The sequence below is a fragment of the Protopterus annectens genome, chromosome 8.part0 (assembly GCF_019279795.1).
Source record: "Protopterus annectens isolate FY-2018-M chromosome 8.part0, PAN1.0, whole genome shotgun sequence".
Lineage (NCBI taxonomy): Eukaryota > Metazoa > Chordata > Ceratodontiformes > Protopteridae > Protopterus > Protopterus annectens.
This window is the reverse complement of record NC_056741.1, coordinates 1909335937-1909357233: the sequence shown is the minus strand read 5'-3', so window position 1 is coordinate 1909357233 and position 21297 is coordinate 1909335937. Positions and strand designations below refer to the sequence as shown.

At 39.4% G+C, this 21297-nt stretch overlaps 1 protein-coding gene across 1 annotated transcript in view; it reads left to right on the top strand.

Annotated features, from left to right (window-relative positions):
- Positions 1-21297, top strand: part of LOC122808584 (protein NLRC5-like) — an 849388-nt gene that overhangs the window by 596955 nt on the left and 231136 nt on the right. The window contains exon 12 of the mRNA XM_044079540.1: positions 4071-4154. Within this exon, the coding sequence (XP_043935475.1) occupies positions 4071-4154 (84 nt within the window). The remainder of the gene's footprint in view (positions 1-4070; positions 4155-21297) is intronic.

Genomic DNA, 21297 nt, shown 5'->3' with positions numbered 1-21297 from the left:
TGATAGTATCCATGTTCAAAGTGCTGTCTCTTCACAAATTTTTATACTTTATTTCCTTTTGAGCTTTATACTGACCTTAGAGTTAAAGAATGCATATCAAAACATTTCTGTAGATCTGATTTCAGATATTTCATAAGGTTTTCTGTATCTGAATCACATTATCAGTTCCCTGAATTACCCTTTGGTTAATCTACTGCTCCAAGGGTATTCACAAAGTATCTAGCTCCTGTGATAGACTATTACAGACTGCAAGGTATTCACAGTTTTCCTTATTTAGACAACTTGCTTATTTTTGCAGTCTTTTTCAAAGTATCATGAATCTTTTACTTGGGTAAGGGATCTCTTACATAGGCTGGGATTCAATAAAAACTTATAGAAGTCTTGTCTGACTCCCTATCACAGGATTGTTTTCCTAGGTTGTCTCTTGGACATCTCAGTTCAAACAGTCTTTCTTCCACAGCAAAAAATAGCTCTGTATTTAGATCTATTCCTGCATTTTTCCACACAGACTACTATCTCAGCAAGGGAATTCCTCAGGATTTTGGGTCACATGGCATATGTGATAGTCATTATACCTCTTGCAATACTCTACACGAGAAAAATCCAGTGGAACCTGAAATCTTCATTTTGCCAACATCAACATCTCCTGACATTTCAGATTCAAGTTTTGGGGTTTGTGAAAAGGGAGATTTTGTGGTGAAGATATCAAATCCAGTTCTCCCCTTCATTTTGCTTGCTCCAACACAGTCAGTCTCAGCAGAAACCTCAGTCTTTGTTTGGGGAGCAGTCTGTATGGGAATAGAAGTGCAGGGTCTTTGTACAGACTAGCAGCAGTAGCCTGGGATATAGCTTTTCAGCACATTCTCAGGCATCTTACATAGTATCAGAGCAAAACTGTGTGGCAGACGGGCTGAGCAGGACCAGTACAGACCATATCAAATGAAAAATGAATTAGGGGGCTTCCAAGATTTAAAACAGCTCAGGGGAACACCTCAAACAGATCTATTTTCCTGTACTCACAACATTCAGTTTTCACAATTCTACTCCATCTCTTCATACAAGAAAGCCTGGAAGATGAATGCCTTTTCTTTTCCTTGGACAGGAATATTCCTGCATGCTTTTCCACCCTTTCCACTGACATCCAGCATCATTCTGAAAATTCAGGACTTCCAAAAGATCATTGTGATGACTTCCTTCTGGCCCAAGAAACAGTGGTTCTCCCTTCTTTTGGAATGGGCAGGGACTATTACCACAAGCTTAATCCAGAGTCAAGTTCATTTGTTCGCTATTTCAACGTCTTCCCTTGAATGTTTTTGAAAGGGATGCTGCTTAAGAAGCCTCCTAGAAAACAGGTGGTTCCTCCTTGGGATCTTAATTTTGCATCAGAAACACTAACTGTTCCACTTCATAGGTTCATAGATTAGTACTAGGCTAACTGCCCTTGCGAGACATTTTAAGCCTAGCCAATTATCCCCTGTGAGATTCAAACCCTGTATGTTGTGTTTGTAAGACAAACACCTTAACCATTAGGCCACCCTCCCAACTTGTACTAGCTTATCAGACTGGCTTGAAGTTCTTGCTGCAAGAAGAGTATCTGAGTTGCAGCCTCTCATGGTGTGTCAGCCTTATCCCATTTTCCACAAAGACTGGGTTTCCTTAAAAACTAATCCTTCATTTATGCCTAAAGCAGCAATTATGTTAAATTTAAGCCAGGCTATCTATCTTCCCAATTTCTTTCCAGAGCCTAAAAATGAGAGAGAAATGGTACTCCATACCTTGGATGTTCACAGGCAACTTAGGTAATATCTTGACAGAGCAAAATCTTTCAGAACTTTTGATCATCTGTTCATTTCTAGGGACGGTAAGAAAAAAAGGACAACCTGTGTCAGAAGGAAATGATAATTTCCAAATGGTTGTCTCTTGCTGTTACCTTTTTTATGCTCACCACAATGAAGCTATTCAAGTCAGGGTCAAGGCCCTTTCCACCAGGGCATCGGTTTCAACTGTGACTTTTGGAAAGGGTTAGCTTCTTCATGTATTCTAGAAGCAACAACCTGATCTTTTGTAGATATTTTTACAAAGCACTATAAACTACATTCCTAAACTACATTCCTTTCCTGGTTTAGGACAGGCTTTTCTAGGTCCATTTTCTGAGGGCTCCTAGGCCATCACACCTCCTTGTCCCAGTCTTGTTAACTTATAGTAGACTACCCATAAAACTTAGGCTATTGCAATGGTGATCCTTCTGAAGAATATAGTACAGCTTTTGTAAGCAAACCTAGCTGCTTCCTCAGTCCCTCCTTCCCTCTTATTTTTGAATACTTTTATGCTTGGGTGTTGATATTTAGTATTGTATTAATAACATTATCCACTGCTTCTTCAGCCCCTCCTTCTCTCTTATTTTTGTATACTTGTATGCCTTGGTGTTGATATTTAGTATTGTATTCCTAACACTGTCCACTGAGAGCTTTAGTCCCCCCATCTCTCTGTTGGTATGAAAGATCTGAACGGCTTGGAACCCAAATTTGACTGTCAGCTCAGTTGTAGCTGATTAATGGTTTAGATGTGGGGAAGGTGCCCTGAAAGCTTTTGAAACTGGACAGCTGTTAAATCTTTAGCAGGATGTAACCCTTATAGCTGAGGCTACTGCAGCAGTGATCATTCAAGCTTCTGTTGCCAAGTTATTTTTGATTACACAATTGTTCTTGCAGGGTGTTTTGGGGCTGCAGGGGAGCTTGCCTTATTGCATAAGAGATGATTTTATTTATTTCTTTATTTGTTTTTTTTTTTTTTGCGATTCTGCCTTTTTAAGACCAACATTTTGACATACATTCTTACATTAGAGTGTTTGATGTTACGTGATATATGAATATACTTTGATATTTTTTATTTATTGTTCAACATAAATAATACTATCTGCCATCTATCTTGTGTAATTTGAGTCAGTGGTTATGTATCAAACCATGCATGAATCATACCATTTCTGAAAAGGTCCTTCTTATGGTGCACTTACTTAACAAAGATAATAAAATACAAAAAAGGCAGAGAAATACATACATACATACATACATAAATAAAATAAGCAACACAGTTAGCAGTAGAAAATACTGCTACTGATCCCAAATGGTTTTATTTATCTATTTATTGCTATATATTTATCCAGCATTATAAGTTGCTTTTTAATGACATTAGTTTCCTTTTTTTTGTCTGCCTTTGCTGCATTCATTTTTTTCATTGTAAGCAAGCTTTCTGTCCTTTAGAGCTAAGCTTCACACCACATTCATTCCACACCTTTTCTACTTACAACTATCTAGCTTTCCCAGCATGCCATCAGGAGGCTCCTGCCCTGCTAGGCACACTGGGGTTAGCTTGATGAAATGCTGGCTAACAGCAGGTGAAGGGAAGATCATACATTTAACTGGAGCACAGGTGCCTGTTTGAGTTATTGTAATACAGTAGATGATAGCACTAATTAGCTGACAATATCTGATATATGATCTAATCTGCACTTGGACATGGGAGGGCAGGAGTAGTGACTGGAGTTCTGAGGTGACTGAACTCTTTAAAGAAGACTAGACAAAAACACCCCTTCCTGTTTCTATTGGTGTCCCAGTTCTTAAAATATGTAGCGAAAGAAAGTGTGTAGATATTTTGTAATCCTCCTCTGCTATACCCTGCATACATTAACTAAGCCTCTATGCTTTCACTAGGGGTCACAGCACATTAAATATTTCTTAGGTATTTTATAATATATATTTAACCCTTTCTCATTTGATCCTTTTTGTAATAAAATGAAATATGTTAACTTAATGAATTGCATAGCCAGTATTTAAGGAATATAAACTTTGAGATTATTTTATAAATATGTAGTATAGAACATGAATGTCAAGAATGTATATGGGCAAACACGTAATTGATTACTGCAGTCAGATTCATATATCAAGTCAGTATGTGTGTGTGTGTGTGTGTGTGTGTGTGTGTGTGTGTGTGTGTGTGTGTGTGTGTTAATAATGCTGTTCAGTGGGTCACTGTAAAGATTTAATGGAAAACATTTTTTTTTTTAACTACAGGATTAATGACTGCAGGTTAAATTTACATGAAGTGCAAACACTTGTGGAAATTCTGGAGAGGTGTTCTTTCTTATCAGAAGTAGAGTAAGTACACTAGATTTATTGCAAATATTTACTCTTAGTATTTAAATTAAATGCATAATGTAGTTAAAGAACAGGTATCCGTGAATAAAATATTTTTAAAATACTTGTGTATCAGTTTGGCTGCAAGAGGATGCACTTGCACTCCTGAGTCTCCACCATCAGATATTGACTAGGAGGAATGAGAAGGATCCTCTCAACCCCTTTCTAAGACTACCTAATTTGGTGAAGTTTCAGAGATTATGCCTCAGACAGGGATGTTCATCATACTGATCACTGCTGCTGTAGTCCTAACGATATGGGATATATACTGCCAAGGATATAACATCCGGACAGCTTCCAAAGTTCAGGGCACCTTCCACACGTGCAAATTTCCAGTTAGCTCAAGCTGAACTGCCTAAAAAGGCAGGTTTGGGTGCTAAATTAAGAGCTTTCCTGATGTTGAAGTAAGTGCTCTCCTATGAGCTTTTGAGGATTGATGGTCAGCTTGTGCTTTTCCGTTGCTGGGCAGGTAAATTCCTTTTCGGAAAAAAACTTTCACATTAAAAAAAAGGTTTTATTGTACTTTCCTCTTTAGGAAAGTTATTTTTAAGCTCGGAGTTTATGTTTTAATGAACTGCCACAAGACTTAATTGTGCTTTTTATATGAGAGTGCACTTTTTTCCTTTCAGTTTAAAGTTATTTAAAGTAATTTAAAAACATTTTTTTTCTGTGAAGAAATTGTTTTTATTTTACTTTCGGGGGGGGGGGGCTGACAAAGTATTTGTTTTAGTGCTTTATACTGTGTATATGTGTGAAAAAGTGACTTTTTAAATACTTTAAATTTTTATTAGATCTTGTTGCTTGTTTTACCCAGAAAAGAGGCACCATTTTCAGCTTAATCATGGAACACACTACAGGTCCCACTGTTAGTCCTTCTTCCTGTCACAGAAAGAAAAAAAAATAAGTAAGCAACCTTTGCCACTGCAGCAAGCTAGCAGTTTGCTAGCTTGTTTCCCAGACACTCATCTTTTATCTTGGATCCCTCTGGTGTAGTACCTACAGCCACCATGGGCCCGGGGGTTAGCTATGTCCTCTACAGTTGGTGTGGTTCCATCATAGGGCAATGGAGAGTCCCTCTTGTTAGCCCTGGAAGAGGGAAAAGGGAAGATTTCTCTGTTTTGTCAGAATGTTGTCCATAAACCTGGGGAAGCAGCTGCTGCCATTAATAACACTGCTAACCCCATTTTCCTGTCAAAAAGAAACAGAAAAATAAATATCTGTTCCTCCTAAGATTTCTTTAGACTGGAGTAGCTTACTTTATTTGGGTCAGGTTTTAATTCAGACTATTGTTCCTTCTTTTTCTGGTAAAAGAAAGGGGGATACTTCAGTTCCTTAAACAATTAAAGATTCTGAATCTAGACAAGAAGATGAAGTTACAGATAGCGCTTTCTGCTCAGCTGTCTAATTCAGACTCAGAGGAGAGCTCAGTTTCTGATTCTCTCTTTGGAGGTTTATCTCACTTGGAGACAGCTTCCAGAATTTGAAAGCGTTTTCAATGGGAGAACACTGAGGTTTCTCAGTTCTTCAGAAAATAATATGAGCTGTTACAGAAGGATTGACAGCCTGGTCAGCTTTTTTAATGTATCTCAGCACCTCATTTTAGAGGAACAAGAAGACACAGATGCACTTGGATCTGGAGTATCATCTCCCCCATAGAATTTCTCAGTGGAGCCAGTGATTCCAAAACCACACTTCCGTTTTCTACCAGAAAAGCTCTTCTCAGCCATCTTCGGTTCTGTTTGTTAAGGAGTCTTTTTATTTATTTATTTATTTATTTATTTATTTATTTATTTGCAGTTGGTTTACCAAGATAGTCCATTGGGCCAAGATATACCCATTTTCAATGGAGTCCTCGGGAGAAAAGCTCCAGAAACAAGGTTACAATAGGTTTTAGATTAGATTACAATATTTACAAATTATACAGCTTTGAGCATAACATTTCAGGTAGTACATACTGGTGAGGAACATTACAGATGATACAGACTAGAACAGGAAACATTTCAATAGAAAAACTGAGAAGCCATTATATCTTAGGAAGCTAGAAAATAGGAAACAAAATAATACATTTTTTTTATAATTAGCTTAGTAAGTACAAGGGGGGAATGTATGAGTTAGGAGAGACAGTAACAAGGAAGTTCCCAGAAAGGAGGGGGAAAGAGAAAATGCCAGTGTAGATTATGACGGATGGGTGCAGGAGCATTCCCACTGGGATAGTAGATATGATGTAGTGTATAGGAGCTAGCAAGTTAGGCTGGTGCACGGCAAGAGCACTTGTTAGACCCAAAATCAGAAAATCAAGGACATTTCATGTATGGGTGCTCAGTTTGTAATATGTGCATAATTTTATTCTATTTCATTTGATTATGATGAACTAGCCATTGTTATATACACTTGGTTGATACAATATTATTGCTTATATCTGTTCATTCCTATGTTCCTACTGGTTCATGTTTTGTTTCACATTTGAGTCAATATTGGTCACATATTTTGAGGGCTTTTGTTTTGTTTGCCCAGTGTTGCACTCAGGTCTTCTTTTAAAATAATTGCTGGGTATACAGTGCTGACAATAATCATCTGTACATTTATACCTTTGATAACAATTTCATCTGAGGACTGTATTGAACAATTATTGATTTCTTAATATTGTTATCTGATTCAAATAAGGTGCATAAGTGTGTCTGGCTTAAATTCATTACATATTGGTATACTCCATATGGATTTAGCCACCTCCGAACAACTGTGGGTTGTGCATTACTCAGAACATTGCATTTTAGACATTACAGGCCTTTGACTTTTTGGTCTGTATAGCATTTTTGCCTAGGTGCTAGGGTTAATTATTCCCCTATATATAGGGTTACATTTGCTATTTATTCTGGCTTCAACTTCTTTGTGACTCTGATTGTGATTTTCTTTTTTGGACTTATTCGTGATTTGCCAATTCAACCCTTAAGAATAAAAGAATCTTTTCAGGGTTCATTTTTTTATTTTTTATATCTTCTTCCTCCGGTTCATTGCAACTTATTGTCATGGATCTCAGTAAATTGTTATCTGGTTTATGCTCCGACAAGGATGACTTAAAAATTTTTGGCATAGGAACTGAACATACAGAAAAGGTGGATTTGGTAATCATGGATCCAGTTGACGGTTGCGAAAACTTATTCTTTCAATTAGGTAAACAAATTAAGATGCTTAGAACAAACATTTGGCACAGTAAATTGTTTAAAGCTTACCAAATACAGAATATATCCCCTAGAGGATTGAGATGTAAAATCCAACCACTAGTGGGCCCACCGGATGAAACTCTGTTGAAAGATTGGCAACAAGCACAACAGGAGGCTGCCATGATTAGAGTTAATATTTTGGCCTCTTTCTATGAGAGAACAATACAGAGTAATATTATTGAAGTAGAAAAAACATGTAACAACCTGAAACGGTTTGAACATGAGGCTAGTTTTCAGGGTTGTCTTGGCAAATTATCTAAAGAAATCTCTATTTTGGAAAATAACCTTAAGAAAAAGAAATTGCATAAATTTGCCCGGGATAAGGAAGATTATGATAGGGGCAAATAATTTGATTCACAAAGGGGTGTGAGGTTTGCTCATGGTACCAAGAATGCTTCATTTATACGCAAAAAAAGACCAAGGTCTATTTTAAAAAAGACTGGGCCTAGCTTTATTACCTCTGGTGAGGATTCTTCGACTACTGACACTGAGACACCTAATATTGGTGATTCTCCAAATGCTAAAAGGGGTCGAAGGACTGTGGTCCCTTTAGGGGGAAAAAACACAGGGCAGGAAGGAAACACAGAGGTCAAAAACTTAGAAGAGCTCTTCATGTCGATAGTGAAGTAAATCATTCATGCACTAATGTTTTAAATATTTCAAGTCACATTTTGACTGATGATCAATATTCCCTTCTTAATAAAGGTCTTGGTTTTATACCTGTTTTTTTCACTGATGAAAGTATTTTGGTTTCTGATACAATGGATTTTTGTAGGAAAATTAACCTGAAATTATTTTTTCAACAACAAGATCAAACTGACAATGCTCAAAGATCATCTGATTTTAGATTTCACAAATCTACATTTAACCCTCCCATGGATAAACATGTTGCTGTTTTCCAGCAGGCGGTTATAAAGGATATACACTTCAATTTGGGTTCTGTTGACACTATAAAGCATAACATGTCTAGGAAGGAACAAATAGCACTCACACAACTCAGAAATAATACGGATATTGTTATTATTTCTGCCGACAAAGGGGGTGCGGTGGTGGTGATGGATACTGAGTATTATGTGAATGAAGGTCTTAGACAACTTTCCAACCATCATCATTACATGAAGATGGAGATTGATCCTACTCCAGGTTTTGCCTTGGAAATTAATGAATTTTTGGAAAAGGCTGTAGAATCTGGAATTATCTCTGATAAAACCAAAACTCATTTGACAGTTAAGGATCCTGCGAAACAACAACTTTATCTACTTCCTAAGATTCATAAGTCCATTGATCAGCCACCAGGCAGACCGATTGTATCTGGCATTGGGTCACTCACTGAACCCTTGTCTGTTTTTCTAACTGAAAAATTGAAACCACTGTTAACATGTGTTAGAGCAAGAATCAAGGACACGACTGAATTTTTGCAGATAGTCTCCGAGTCTCAATTGGACCCTGAATGGCTTATGTGTACCCTTGATGTATCCTCGCTTTATACCAGCATCCCTCATTGGGCGGTTATCAATGCCTTGGAATACTGGCTAAATAAAACAAATTTATACCCCCCAGGGATGAACACCTTATTGTTGTGTATGGCTGAACACATTTTAACTAAAAATGTTTTTTATTTCCAACAAAACTGCTATTGGCAACTACAGGGTACGGCTATGGGTGCATCCTTTGCACCCATTTATGCTGATCTTTTTATGGGCTACATGGAAGATATGATTTTATATGACCCTTTGCATAACATATATCTACCTGAGATTGATATATGGAGAAGATACCTGGACGACTGTTGGCTTATATGGAAAGGAGGTGAGGAATACCTCCAGGAATTTATTCAACATTTGAATGGGAACATCTGGGGTATCAATTCACTGTGGAATATAATAGGAGTGCAATCAGTTATTTGGATGTCAATTTAATTCGACAGGAGGATAACACTCTTAGAACGTCCATACACAGAAAATTCTCACAATATAATACCCTTCTACATGCTGATAGTTTCCATCCGAAACATATTATTCGGAACATACCGAATCACAGTTTGTGCGGATGAAAAGGATTTGTTCCTCAGTGGATGATCTTCAGAGTCATCAAATGGATCTAACCAAGAGATTTTTGTCCAGAGGTTATTCCACTCGTACTATTGAGTCAGCAGTCCAATTTAGTAATGCTAAATCCAGGGATTCTCTTCTCCAATACAATACTAAAACTCATAATGAGGAATCAGATATATGTAGATTTGTTACCACTTATGGCAGGAATAGTGCCAATTTAGTAAATATTATTAATACTCATTGGAATATATTGAATTCTCATCCATTGTTGGAAGATTATCTCAGAGAATGATGTTATTTTTCCTATAGGAAAGGCAAAACTTTAGGGAATTTATTTTCACACTATAAAAAAAAACAGGGTCATGGATCACACTCCAACTCAAAGAACACTTACTGGAGATAAACTTTCAGGCATTTATCCATGTGGACATTGCAGTTTTTGTAACTATATTTTCAAAACTACTTCTTTCACTAGTAGGAACACTGGACAAATATACGACATACAGTTTTTTGGTAACTGCAGTTCAGACTGGATTATTTATCTTGCCACATGTACATGTCATGCATTTTATATTGGCCAAACGTCTAGACAGTTTCGTGTCAGGATCTCTGAACACCTTGGTGACATTAGAAACAGAAGATTAACTAATGCACTATATAGACATGTTATCAAACATCCCACTGCCAAATTTACATTCACCATCATTGATCATATCATAGGGAATCGATCTTTTAAAACAGGTTGGCATGATATCCTAAATACCAAAGAAAAAAGGTGGATCATTAAACTTGGGGGGCTTTTCCCTCCTGGATTAAATGATAAATTATAATTTGTAATTAACCATCACTTGCATTACATATATGTACTTATTTCTTATCAGGTTGCATTGCTTAGGTTTTGCATTTCAGATCATTTTAGGATACTGTGGCTGGTATTCAACACCAGAATTCTTATAACCTGACTTTTGTTTCGGGTTTATTTTTGGGCATTTACCCTTTATTGTATGTTTCTTATTAAGTTTGTTTATTATCATTGATATACCAGCATACTGTGTCTCTTTGGATTTTTTCATTATAATCTGGAGATATGCATGCAACTCAGGCAAACTTTTTTGTTTACTGAACTATGTATTTTTCAATTACTTTTGCCTTGATTGTATTTTTCAATTACTTTTGCCTTGTTTGCATTTTTGACATATCAGGAAGTGATGTCATATAGATGCCTTAAAGAACATTATATAAGATGATGACTAAGTGCTTTTTGCTGACTATACTACTGATGAAAGCCTTGCTGCTGAAACCGGTCTAGTTTCAGTTTTATTAAACTACTTTTGAACCTTCCTTGATTCATAGTAGATATGATGGATGGGTGCAAGAGCATTCCCACTGGGATAGTAGATATGAGGTGCAGGAGCATTTCCACTGGGATAGTAGATGAGAGTGAAGAGATTTTTTGAATATAAAGTGGTTGAAAGTGGTGCGAATGGATGGAGGTAGGGAGTTCCAGAGAAGTGCTAGACCAGAGGATAGGAGATTTTTACCTGGGGGACGAGTTGGTTTGTACAATTCTATTAGTTTTTGGTTATTAGATCTTAGTACTCTTTTTGGGAAGGTGCATTTTAAAGGCAGAGGAAAGGGATGAACAGAGGAAGGGTTTGAAAATGAGCTTGTGTGCAAGAGTAAGTTGAGAATAGATGAGTTGGTTGGATAGTTCTAGCCATTTTAGTTTGTGGAGAGAACAGTGGTGGGTAGATGCCTTATGGCTGGTAGCGAACTTGGCGATTTTGTTGTAGCAAGAGGAAAGTTGTGTTTTAAGGGAAGATTGTAGGTTAGTTAGGAGCGGGGCTCCATAGAGAAGAGAGGGGATAAGGAATGAGGTGGAGAGAGTGATTTTAGTGGAGGGTGTAAGGTAACGATTTTGTCGGTAGAGCATGCCTAGCTTTTGATGAGTTTTTTTGATATTTAGTTGAATATGGGAGTTGAATTTAAGCTGGCTGTCAATTTGGACCCCAAGTAATTTAGCCTCTGACACCAATTCCAAGGATGTGTTGTTCTGGCTAGTGATAGAAAAAGTGTTTTTATTGATAGAGGTGAGTTTAGAGGGAGTAAATACCATTAATTTGGATTTAGAGGATTAAGTGCTAGGTGGTTTTCTTTCATCTATTGTTCGGTGGTTGAGAATGCATCTTGTGTAAGCTTTTGCAGTATTGGGATGTATGTGGCAGAACAGATAATAGTTGAATCATCTGCATATTGGATGATATTAGAGAAAGGGATAGAATTGCGGAAGTCGTTTATGAATATATTAAATAGGAGAGGACCCAGTATGGAATCTTGGGGAACTCCCGTTGGGGTATTAAGGAATGAGGAGGTGGCCTTTTTCCATTTTACTGCTTGATATCTATTAGAGAAGTAGCTAGAGAACCAGTTCAGAGAGGAAGGAGATATGTTAAGTTGGGAGAGTTTAGTTAGAAGTAGTTTGTGAGAGATAGTGTCAAAGGCCTTAGAGAGGTCGAGTAGGAGGGTAGAAAGAATATGACCAGAGTCCCGGGCTTTATTTATAGTTTCTAAGAAGGAGAGGAGGGCTGTCATAGTGCTATGACCGGGTCTAAAACCATGCTGTGTTGGAGTTAGGTGATTGTCTAAGAGATATGGTAGGAGTTGTAGATGGATACACTTTTCTAGGAGTTTAGAGATGGGAGACAGGATAGCGATGGAATGGAAGTTAGTAGTATTGTTATTATTGTCACCTTTATGTAAAGGTATGATAAAAGCCTTTTTCCAAATTTGGGGTACTATGCTTTCTTGGATAGAGCGGTTGATTAGAATACTAATGGGGTAGGCAATGGCTTCTGCAGCTATGCTAAGAAAGTATGAAGGAATGTTATCTGGGGCATTAGAGCATGGCTTCAGTTTCTGGAGGAGTTTTTTTATGGCAGATGTGGGTATAGATTTTAGTGAGAAAGGTGAGGAAGGGGAAGAGAGGTTATTGGAGGGTGGTGATAATGTAGAGGAAGTGAGAGTAGTGGATGGAGTGGAGGGAAGAGTGTTAGTAGAGGAGGATGGGAGTGAAGTGGAGGGTGTGGTGATGTTAGAGAATGAAGAGGTTACTTTAGAAATAGAATGAATGAAAAAAGAGTTAAATTGTGTGGCCAAGTCTATGTCAGGAGCATTGGGGTCTGGGCTGGGGTTGACTGTTTTTCCCGGATTGATAAGGGTAGAGATTCCTTTCCAGAATTTCTGAGGGTTTGTTTTATTATTATTTTGGAGTATGGAGAAGTCATTTTGTCGATCAGTGATAATAAGCTTTTTTACTTTGTTTCTAAATGTTTTATATTCATTATACATGAGGGGAGACCTATTTTTCTGGTAAAGTGCCCAGACTTTATCTCTGTGTCGCATGGCTGTTAGTGTGTTTTTGGTTAGCCAGGGGGTAGTTTTGAGTTTTATTCTTTTAGACCTTAAAGGAGCATGGTAGTCTAGAAGGTTTAAGAAGGTTGAGTTGAAGTGGGCCACAGCATTATCTAGAGGTAGAGTTTTTAGAATGTTCCAATTACTTTTAGAGAGTCAGTGAAAGCTATTGGGTTGAAGTTTTTTTGGTTGCGAGTAGTGATATAATTATGTGTTCTCTGTAAAGGTGTAGGGAATCGATATGTAAAGGTGGGTAGGTGATCACTAAGGGGGTTTGGAAGTATACCACTATCAGAGAAATAATGAGGGTGAGAGACTAAAATCCAGTCTAGAATGCTACCATTGGAAAGGGTTTTTGAGGGGCGTGTTATGGAGTTTATTAGCTGTGAGAAATTATAAAGGTTGATATTAAGTGAGTTTGTGGGAGACTGAATGGAGGACCAATTGATATTCGTGTCACCCAAGATTATTATTTCATTGCTAATGTTGGTGGAGAGCCAGAAGAGGATGTTCTCGAGTGTAGTAATATTGTCTCCAGGGGGGATGTAGAGGGAGGCTATACATATGTGCTTGTGTTTATTAACTTGAAATAGTGCTAGGAGTAGTTCAGCATTATTGAAGATGGGGATAGGTTTGTTATAAGGGGTGACTGACAAGGAGGATGAGTATAGGAGAGCTACTCCACCCCCTTTTTTATGGGATCTATCTTTTCTGATGATTGAATAGTTGGGTGGTGTTATTTCATGGTCTTTTATATGGGGTTTTAACCAAGTTTCAGAGATTGATAGGATGTCAGGTTTATTATGTATAAACCAGGCATGGAGGTTTGGGATTTTGTTTACTATGCTTTGGGAGTTTAGAGAGGTGAATAGTATGGACTTGTCTATAGTGGAAGAGGTGGAGGGGCCAGGGTTGGGGTGAATATCTCCTGATAATAGAGTGGTTATTAGATATAGGATTGGGTTGGAGAGGTATTTGGACTGCTTAGAGTATAGGTTGGGCTTTATTATGTTGATGAAGGATTTGTTAGTTACTATGGTGGTAGAATGTTTATTAGGGGTAATACGTTTATAAGAAAAGAGTAGGTGGTTTTTTATAGGATAACGATGGGGAGATATTATGGTGTGTGATTTTAAGGGAGGTGAGTTAAGGTGTATGGTTATGTGGAAGGATTGTGAGTAGTTAATATGTATGGGCTGGGTGAGGTAGTAAATGCAGGCTATATTGAGGAGAAGTAGTAGTAGAGTGGAGGAGGATATGGGTTTTGGGAACATTATAAAGATGGCTGTTAAAAAAAAGAAAAGAAAATGGCTGTTAAGAGTTGGTAAACTTTTAGGAGCAGGAGGGTTGTATATACAGAGGAGTTGGTATGCTTCTGATAATTGTGGGGAGTGTAGTATTGAGTAATGGTTGATATGGGTGGGGTTAGGGAGTAGGTGTTGGCTGAGCAATGGAGACTAATTGGCCAGGTAGGATTTTCTAGGTGATATGAGTGACGGTTAGTTTGGGCGGAGTAAGGGAGTGGGTGTTGAGAGAGTTATGGAGAGTAATTGGCCAGGTGGTGTAGGGGGTGTGGTTATGAAGGTATAAATGTAGAGGTGCTGAGGGCAGGTGGGAATTAGGGGCAGGGTAGGGGAGCGGAGTGAGCCCGGAGGGCAAACGGAGCGGGTAGAGCCAAGGTAGGCAGGATATGAGCGAAAACCTATCAGTGGAATGTTGAATGCAGAAGGTAAGTACAGAGGACAGAGGATTTAGTAGGATGGAGTGGCCTATGATGTTTAAAAAAGTGAGAGAAAAAAATAGGGAAGTTAGAACTTGTATAGAGTACAAGAAAGTAAAGTAAAAGATGTGGGAAGTCAAGAATAGTGGGGAGAGGTTGACATCTAGTGGACAAATGCTGAAGTGCACCTGTGATTCCACCGGGGCAGATCCCTAAACTGGATTATGTTGAGGAGGGAAAGGGACTAGTATAAAATAAGTGAGCTAGAAGAGGGGCAAGTATGGGAGGTACAGAGTTGATAAGGTTTTGGCTGCTGGCTTTCCTGGCAAGGGAGCGTACTGAACACCTAGCAGGGCTTTAGATATCTATAGTAATACAAAGGTTTAGCAGCAATTGTACATACTTTCTTAATTCCTTCTAGGAGAAGCTTAGTTCTATTCCCATAAAGGGGATGAGGCAGTAGAGCTTGTTATATTTTATTTTAGGTGTAGGCGTCCAAGCCAGGCGTAGTCGCAGAGGGTAATGCAGGGCAAGAAAGCTGGAGAAGAGGAGAGAATGTAGAGAGAGAAATTGTACTTTAGTAAACAGTACAGAAACAAATTGGCTCACAACAATAGCATACACTTATCAAATAAGAGTTAAAACTCACAAACGTTCAGAGCAACGTACTATGCAGTAAACTTTCAAAAATGAGAAAAAAACAGTCTATACTGCTAAATTGTACTTTAGTAAGCAGTACAGAAACACATTGGCTCACAACAATAGCATACACTTATCAAATAAGAGTTAAGTCCTCAGGACTAGCATCATACTAGAGTACGGGTCCTCCAGTAGATGCTATGGTTGTTACAGCAGCCACCAAGAAGAATATCTGTCCATCCCCCTAACAGAGAATCTAGGGCTTTGGACAAATTTGGAAATTGGAGTCTTTCAGAAGCCAATGTTGACAGGATGATGCAGAGGTTCAGATTCATCTGGGGGTTATTTTGGCATTGACCCCCTTTTAGAACTGGTTTCTCCCATTACAGTCTGACTGTTAGATCCGAAGCTCATGGTTCCAAGCCTGCGTGGTAAAGCACCGATGTTGGAGCCGATGGCCATTTTGACTTCAACTCAGATGGCTTCCTTTGCTGTCTCAACTTTGGTTGGCAGTGTCAGATCATGGTGAGTCTTGGACCTGAAGCACAGGATCTGTCTCTTTCCCTCAGAGCCTTGCCACTCAAGAGCTTGGCATCATTGTCAGCCTCAGAACTGGGCTGGGTCCATGCCAAGGGCACCACTGCCTTTCTCTTTATGGATTGGATAGATGCTTCCTCTGTCCTGATCATGACATCTGCTTTCACAGCATTCAAAAGGGTTCTTTCCAAGTCACGGGAGAAGGTGTCTACCATGTTTAACTGCATCCCATCCTCCTGTGGATTCTGTCTCCATATCTGGTCATCTTGCTTGACCTAGATATTCAGCCTCCTTCAGCCTTTGGGATGTTTGCCATGTTAGCTCCACGTCCATTTCTGAGCCTTCCACCGAAACCCATGGGTAGAGGCTCCAAGCAAATGGGCTTGTAAGACAAAACATTTAGACTGTTCACCATTGTCAGTCACTGAAGACACAGATTTCAATGAAAGAGAGGGCTCCCATAATCTCCTCTAGAGGATTATTTCTTTAGAGACATTCTGGAACGAGTGAAGCAACAAGGAGCTGGTCCTCTGATGCTCCCTCACCTGAGGACTTGGTGTTCCTCGAGGTATTTGAAGCTGGTTCTTCTACTCCTGGGTGGTTCCATCTACTGATAATCTCATAGAACTAGTTTTTCAGTGGGCATGAAAAGAATCTAATGTGTTGGAGCCAATATTACCCAAATCAGATACAGTTTTAAAGTCCTCAGGACTAGCGTCATACTAGAGCAAGGGTCCTCCAGCAGATGCTATGGTTGTTACATCAGCCACTGAAAAGAATGTCTGTCCATCCCCCTAACAGAGAATCTAGGGCTTTGGACAAATTTGGAAAACAGACATATGCTTCAGCGACTTTCGTACTTGAAGCACTGAATTACCTAGCTCATATTATGCATTTTCAGAGGGACTTGATGAAAGAGCTGACAGAGTCCCTGTCAGGAAACCTGTCTACACACACCCAGAAATCAGAGCAGTCCCAACTGTATATCCTTCAATCAATGTCTAATGTGACCATGTGTCTGCCTTCCAGTGCAGCTGATGGTACGGCAGTAGCAATGGGCACCTGTATTACTATTCACTGGCATGCCTGGATGTACCTATGTGACTTTACTGAAGGCTTCAAGATGTCCTTTAGTAATGCCGCCATTGATGGTTCGACTCTGTTAGGACCTAAAGTGGCGGAAATTCTTATCAGGAACGAGCAAGAAGTCAAGGCCCTGTCTGCAGTCGGAATCTGTTCTTTCCACCCCACATAGGACCTTCTCCTGGAACCATAAAGGGGGAAAAGCAGTTGTTCTAAAAATCCCAGCGGTTTCACCAGGATGCCCCTGTGGACAGACCCCCAGTGGCAGAGGGTGGGGAACTAATTTTAATGTATGTCACTCCAGAGGCAGAGGCGGACTGCAGAATCAGGGGTTTTGCAGTACTTTTATGGAGAAGCCCTACAAGTGCACTTGAACAGTTGCCCAACTGCTGCATTCTGGAGGCAGTTGGGAGAGCTTATCCCTGCACCCTCAGTCTTGAAGGCCATCACTCAAGATTCATGGATGCAGAGTAAAATCATCAGAGGCAGTGTTATTCCCTTTGTTTCCCCTCCTCAAAAAAAGAAGAAAATTCCTGATATACCACTCAGTAGGATAGATTCTGCAGCAGCAGAAGCAAAAAAGATGATACAAGAACATAGTCGTCCAGCAGGTCCTGCCGAGCCAGTCTGGATTTGGAGTCTATTTCAGGTTCTTTTTAGTTGTGAAGAAAACTGGGGACCAAAGGCCAGTCTTGGACCAAAGCTATCTCAGTCAGTTTGTGAAACAGGCAAAATTCCATATGATCATGATACAGTCCATTATACCTCTTCTGATGAAGTATGACTGGATGTGCTCCATAGATCTCCAGGAGGCATATTATTATATCAGGATAGCAAAGTAGTGCTAGAGATTTTTCCCTTTTTGTCTTGGAGCCAATCATTTTTCAATTCAGAGCACTGCTCTTTGGTCTCACTACAGCCCCTGTGGTGTTCACCAGATGCATGACATTTGTAGCAACATATCTCAGGCTGCAGGGGTTCTAGGTGTTCCCATATGTTTTAATGATTGGCTCCTTACCACACTAACCAAGGCTCTACTAGTTCAACGCAGGGATTTCTTACTCTACCATGCTCCACAACTGGGAATCACAGTCAGTCTAACCAAGTGTCAGCTCACAAGAATGCACCAAATAGAGTTTATCGGATGCCACCCAGACACAAATTATCAACTAGCCAAACTTCCACAATCCAGAGTATTGTCCCTGCCCTGCAACAGGAAGCTTCAGAGGTATTTCACCACTCTTGTCCCCCAGCAAAACTTATTCTCCAGCTTTTAGGCTTGATGGTTGCTTCAATCGCTCTAGCTCCTCAAGCAAGGTACTACATGAGAGTCCTGCAGTGGACCCTTTCTGTTCAATGATCCTTGATGTCTCACCTCTTCAGGCACCAATACGCCTCACGCCAATATGCAGGAATCACATCAGCTGGTGGCTGACCTCCTTTATAATATGAAGAGATCGACCCTTCTTCCCACCACCACCAATAATAACAGTAACCATGGATGCTTCCCTTCACAGGTGGAGGAGCATTTCGAAGGGATGACAGTTCAAGGTTCTTGGTCAATGACTGAGGCCAGTCTTCACATCAGTGTCTTGGTGGTAAGGGCAGTCATCCTAGCAATGCAGACCTTTCAAGACTCCCTCCCTGAGGGTGCGATCTCCATACAGATGGACAACATGGTGATAGACTAGTATATCAACAAGCATGGAGAAACCCAATCATATTCACTGTGATGGAAAGCCACAAAAGTGAAGCAATGGGTGATGTCTGAGGTTCATAGATTATTACTAAGCTAACTGCCCTTGTGAGCCATTTTAAGCCTAGCCAATCATCTCTTGTGAGACTCAAACCCTGCACTTTGTGTTTGTAAGGCAAACACCTTAACCATTAGGCCACCCTCCTAACCCCTGTCACTTTCTTATGGTAAGACACATCATAGGGACTTCCAGTGTGCTGTTAAACAAACTGAGCAGGTTTATTCTTCTGACCAATGAATGGCCCCTCAAACTGACAGTGGCAGTACAGATTTTCTGTTACTGAGGCAAACCTTGCTGCAAACCTTTTGATTTATATCTAAATAAGTGCAGCAGTTACTTTGACCTGATCCCTCCACACGGTCAGACACTAAAGGATGCTGTGGTACAGAATTGGTCCCTTGGCCTCCTTTATGCTTTCCTCCCCTTCCTCTGATTATAAAGTTCCTCCAGAAAGCAGGAAAGGTGCAAGGTCAAAGTTATTTTCATTGCCCGTTTATTGCCGCATCCAGACCTTCTGTCTCACCTGTCTAGGCAGCCTCACCAGGACCTGAAAATGTTGAAATTAACTGCATGGTTTCAGTGGCCAGGGATACCAGGCTGTCTGCTCCAGTTATTCAAATGTTATCTCTTCACAGAAACCAAATACCAGGAAAATTTATCTCAGTAAATGGAGAATATGAGTTTCCTGCAGGGGTTTAGACCATTTATCAGCCCCTCTTCCATCAATTTTGGATTTTTTGGCAGAGCTGTTTCACAAAGGATTTAGCTTTTCCACCATCATGGTACAGTTTAGCAGCTATTTCCAATTTTCACATGGGGCAGAATCAAACTTCTGTTGTTTTTTAAAGATTTTCAAGGTTTTTCTGAAGGGAAGCTTCCTTTTAAGACCATTGGTCAGGGATCCCCCCCAGGGATATCATTAACATGTTTCAAGCTTGGATAAAAACACCATTCAGACCTGTCATTATGGTAGATCTAAAATTTCTGTCGTGGAAAACACTCTTTTTGGTGGCTATCATATCTACAAGGGGGATTTTGGAGTTGGAAGCCTTATCATGTAAACCTCCATATCTAATTTTTCATAAGGACAGAGCATCTTTGAAAACAAATCTCCATTTTCTCCCGAAGATGTTCTCTGAGGCAAACCCTAATCAGGCTATCAGTCTACCAGTGTTTTTCCCAGAACTCTGTAACAAAGGAGAATATATCCTACATTTACTAGATGGTCATTGTCAACTCAGGTTTTATTTACAAAAGACAAAGGATGTCAGGAAATTTGATCAACTTTTCTTGCCTTTTCAGTAGTTAAATTTGATCAAGCAGTTTCTAATATAACACCATCCAGGTGGCTTTCCGAAAGTATTGTCTTTAAGAAAAATTAAAAAACAAAGGTAATCCAGAAGGCTTGAGTCAAGTCTCATATCCCAGCTGTGACCTAGAGGATGACAGGACCAACAAAAACAGAGAAGAGAAGATTAGGCCAAATAAAATCACTTTAGCTAACAGATCTAGGAGACTCTGTCTCTCTCTCTGATACTTTCCCCATGGGAGGAATAAAGATGCTTTCCTTATTGAAGCTTCAAGTAGTTTATTCAGTTACGTAGGTAAATGGGCAAGTGATGTACCTCAGGAACAGCACTAAAAACTACTGATTCCTAGGGGACTAAAGCTGTTCAAGAAACTCATGTGGAACAACATGGAGGAGAACTTAATCAGAGAATGGGACATGGTTTTAAGGGATGCAAGTCTCAAGCTGATTGGGATCCTCCTTAGACATAACAAAACCCATCAGGATTTTACTATCAGCAACATCCTAAACCTGGAGAACTTGTGTAAGGACAACCCTGATTCCCACTCCAGATTTTTAGATCTTGAAAACAGAATCACTGACTTTGGAATCAACGTTAAAGAGAAGAAAATGGAAAAAATCAAAAATCAGCAGGATGTCGATGAAAAATTGGGACTGAGTTTACATGGCAAACCAACGGCTGTTTCTACCAGAGTGGTAGTTACCCCCACCGTCTTTATGGGTAGGGTTCCTATTAATTAGATTTGTACTACCTGCTCTACTGTTCATACTTTTGTGTGACAATACAAGTTGACTGTACAACCAGATCTAGTAAATCCTTTGACTCCTCCATATTCAGGAATATCTTTTTAGAAGTTTGGGAATCTGCCCCAAAGGTTGAATCATATAAAAACAGACATCAGATATGAAAGTTATGTACAGACCATAACTCTAGATCTGTGTTGCCTTGTTTTCATCCAGATCGACATCCCTCCCTCCCTCTGTCCCCCAGCCAAAATTGTCATTTTTAGAATCCATTCAAATGGTATGGACATGACTAGGGACCTTGTTTTTGGACAACCTTTTCTTGCTTCTTCATAATTTCATCTTTATTGTTCACTATTTTAAGCTGGCCTGGATAAAATCGTTCAACTATAAGCAGTCAAATTCAGAATGAGGTACGCTGAGTAACTGAGGGAATTATGGGTAGGTGAAGAGTCCTGGACTCAAGCTTCTGAAAAAGCTCTGAGGTTGGATACAGCTGGATCCAATAACCCAAAGGTTGATCCTGAAGTAAACAAGACAACAAGTATTATAGTAAGTACATAACTTTTATTTAATGCTAATTTTGTTTATTTTGATAACAATGGCATAGTTTTTGATAAATTTGAGAA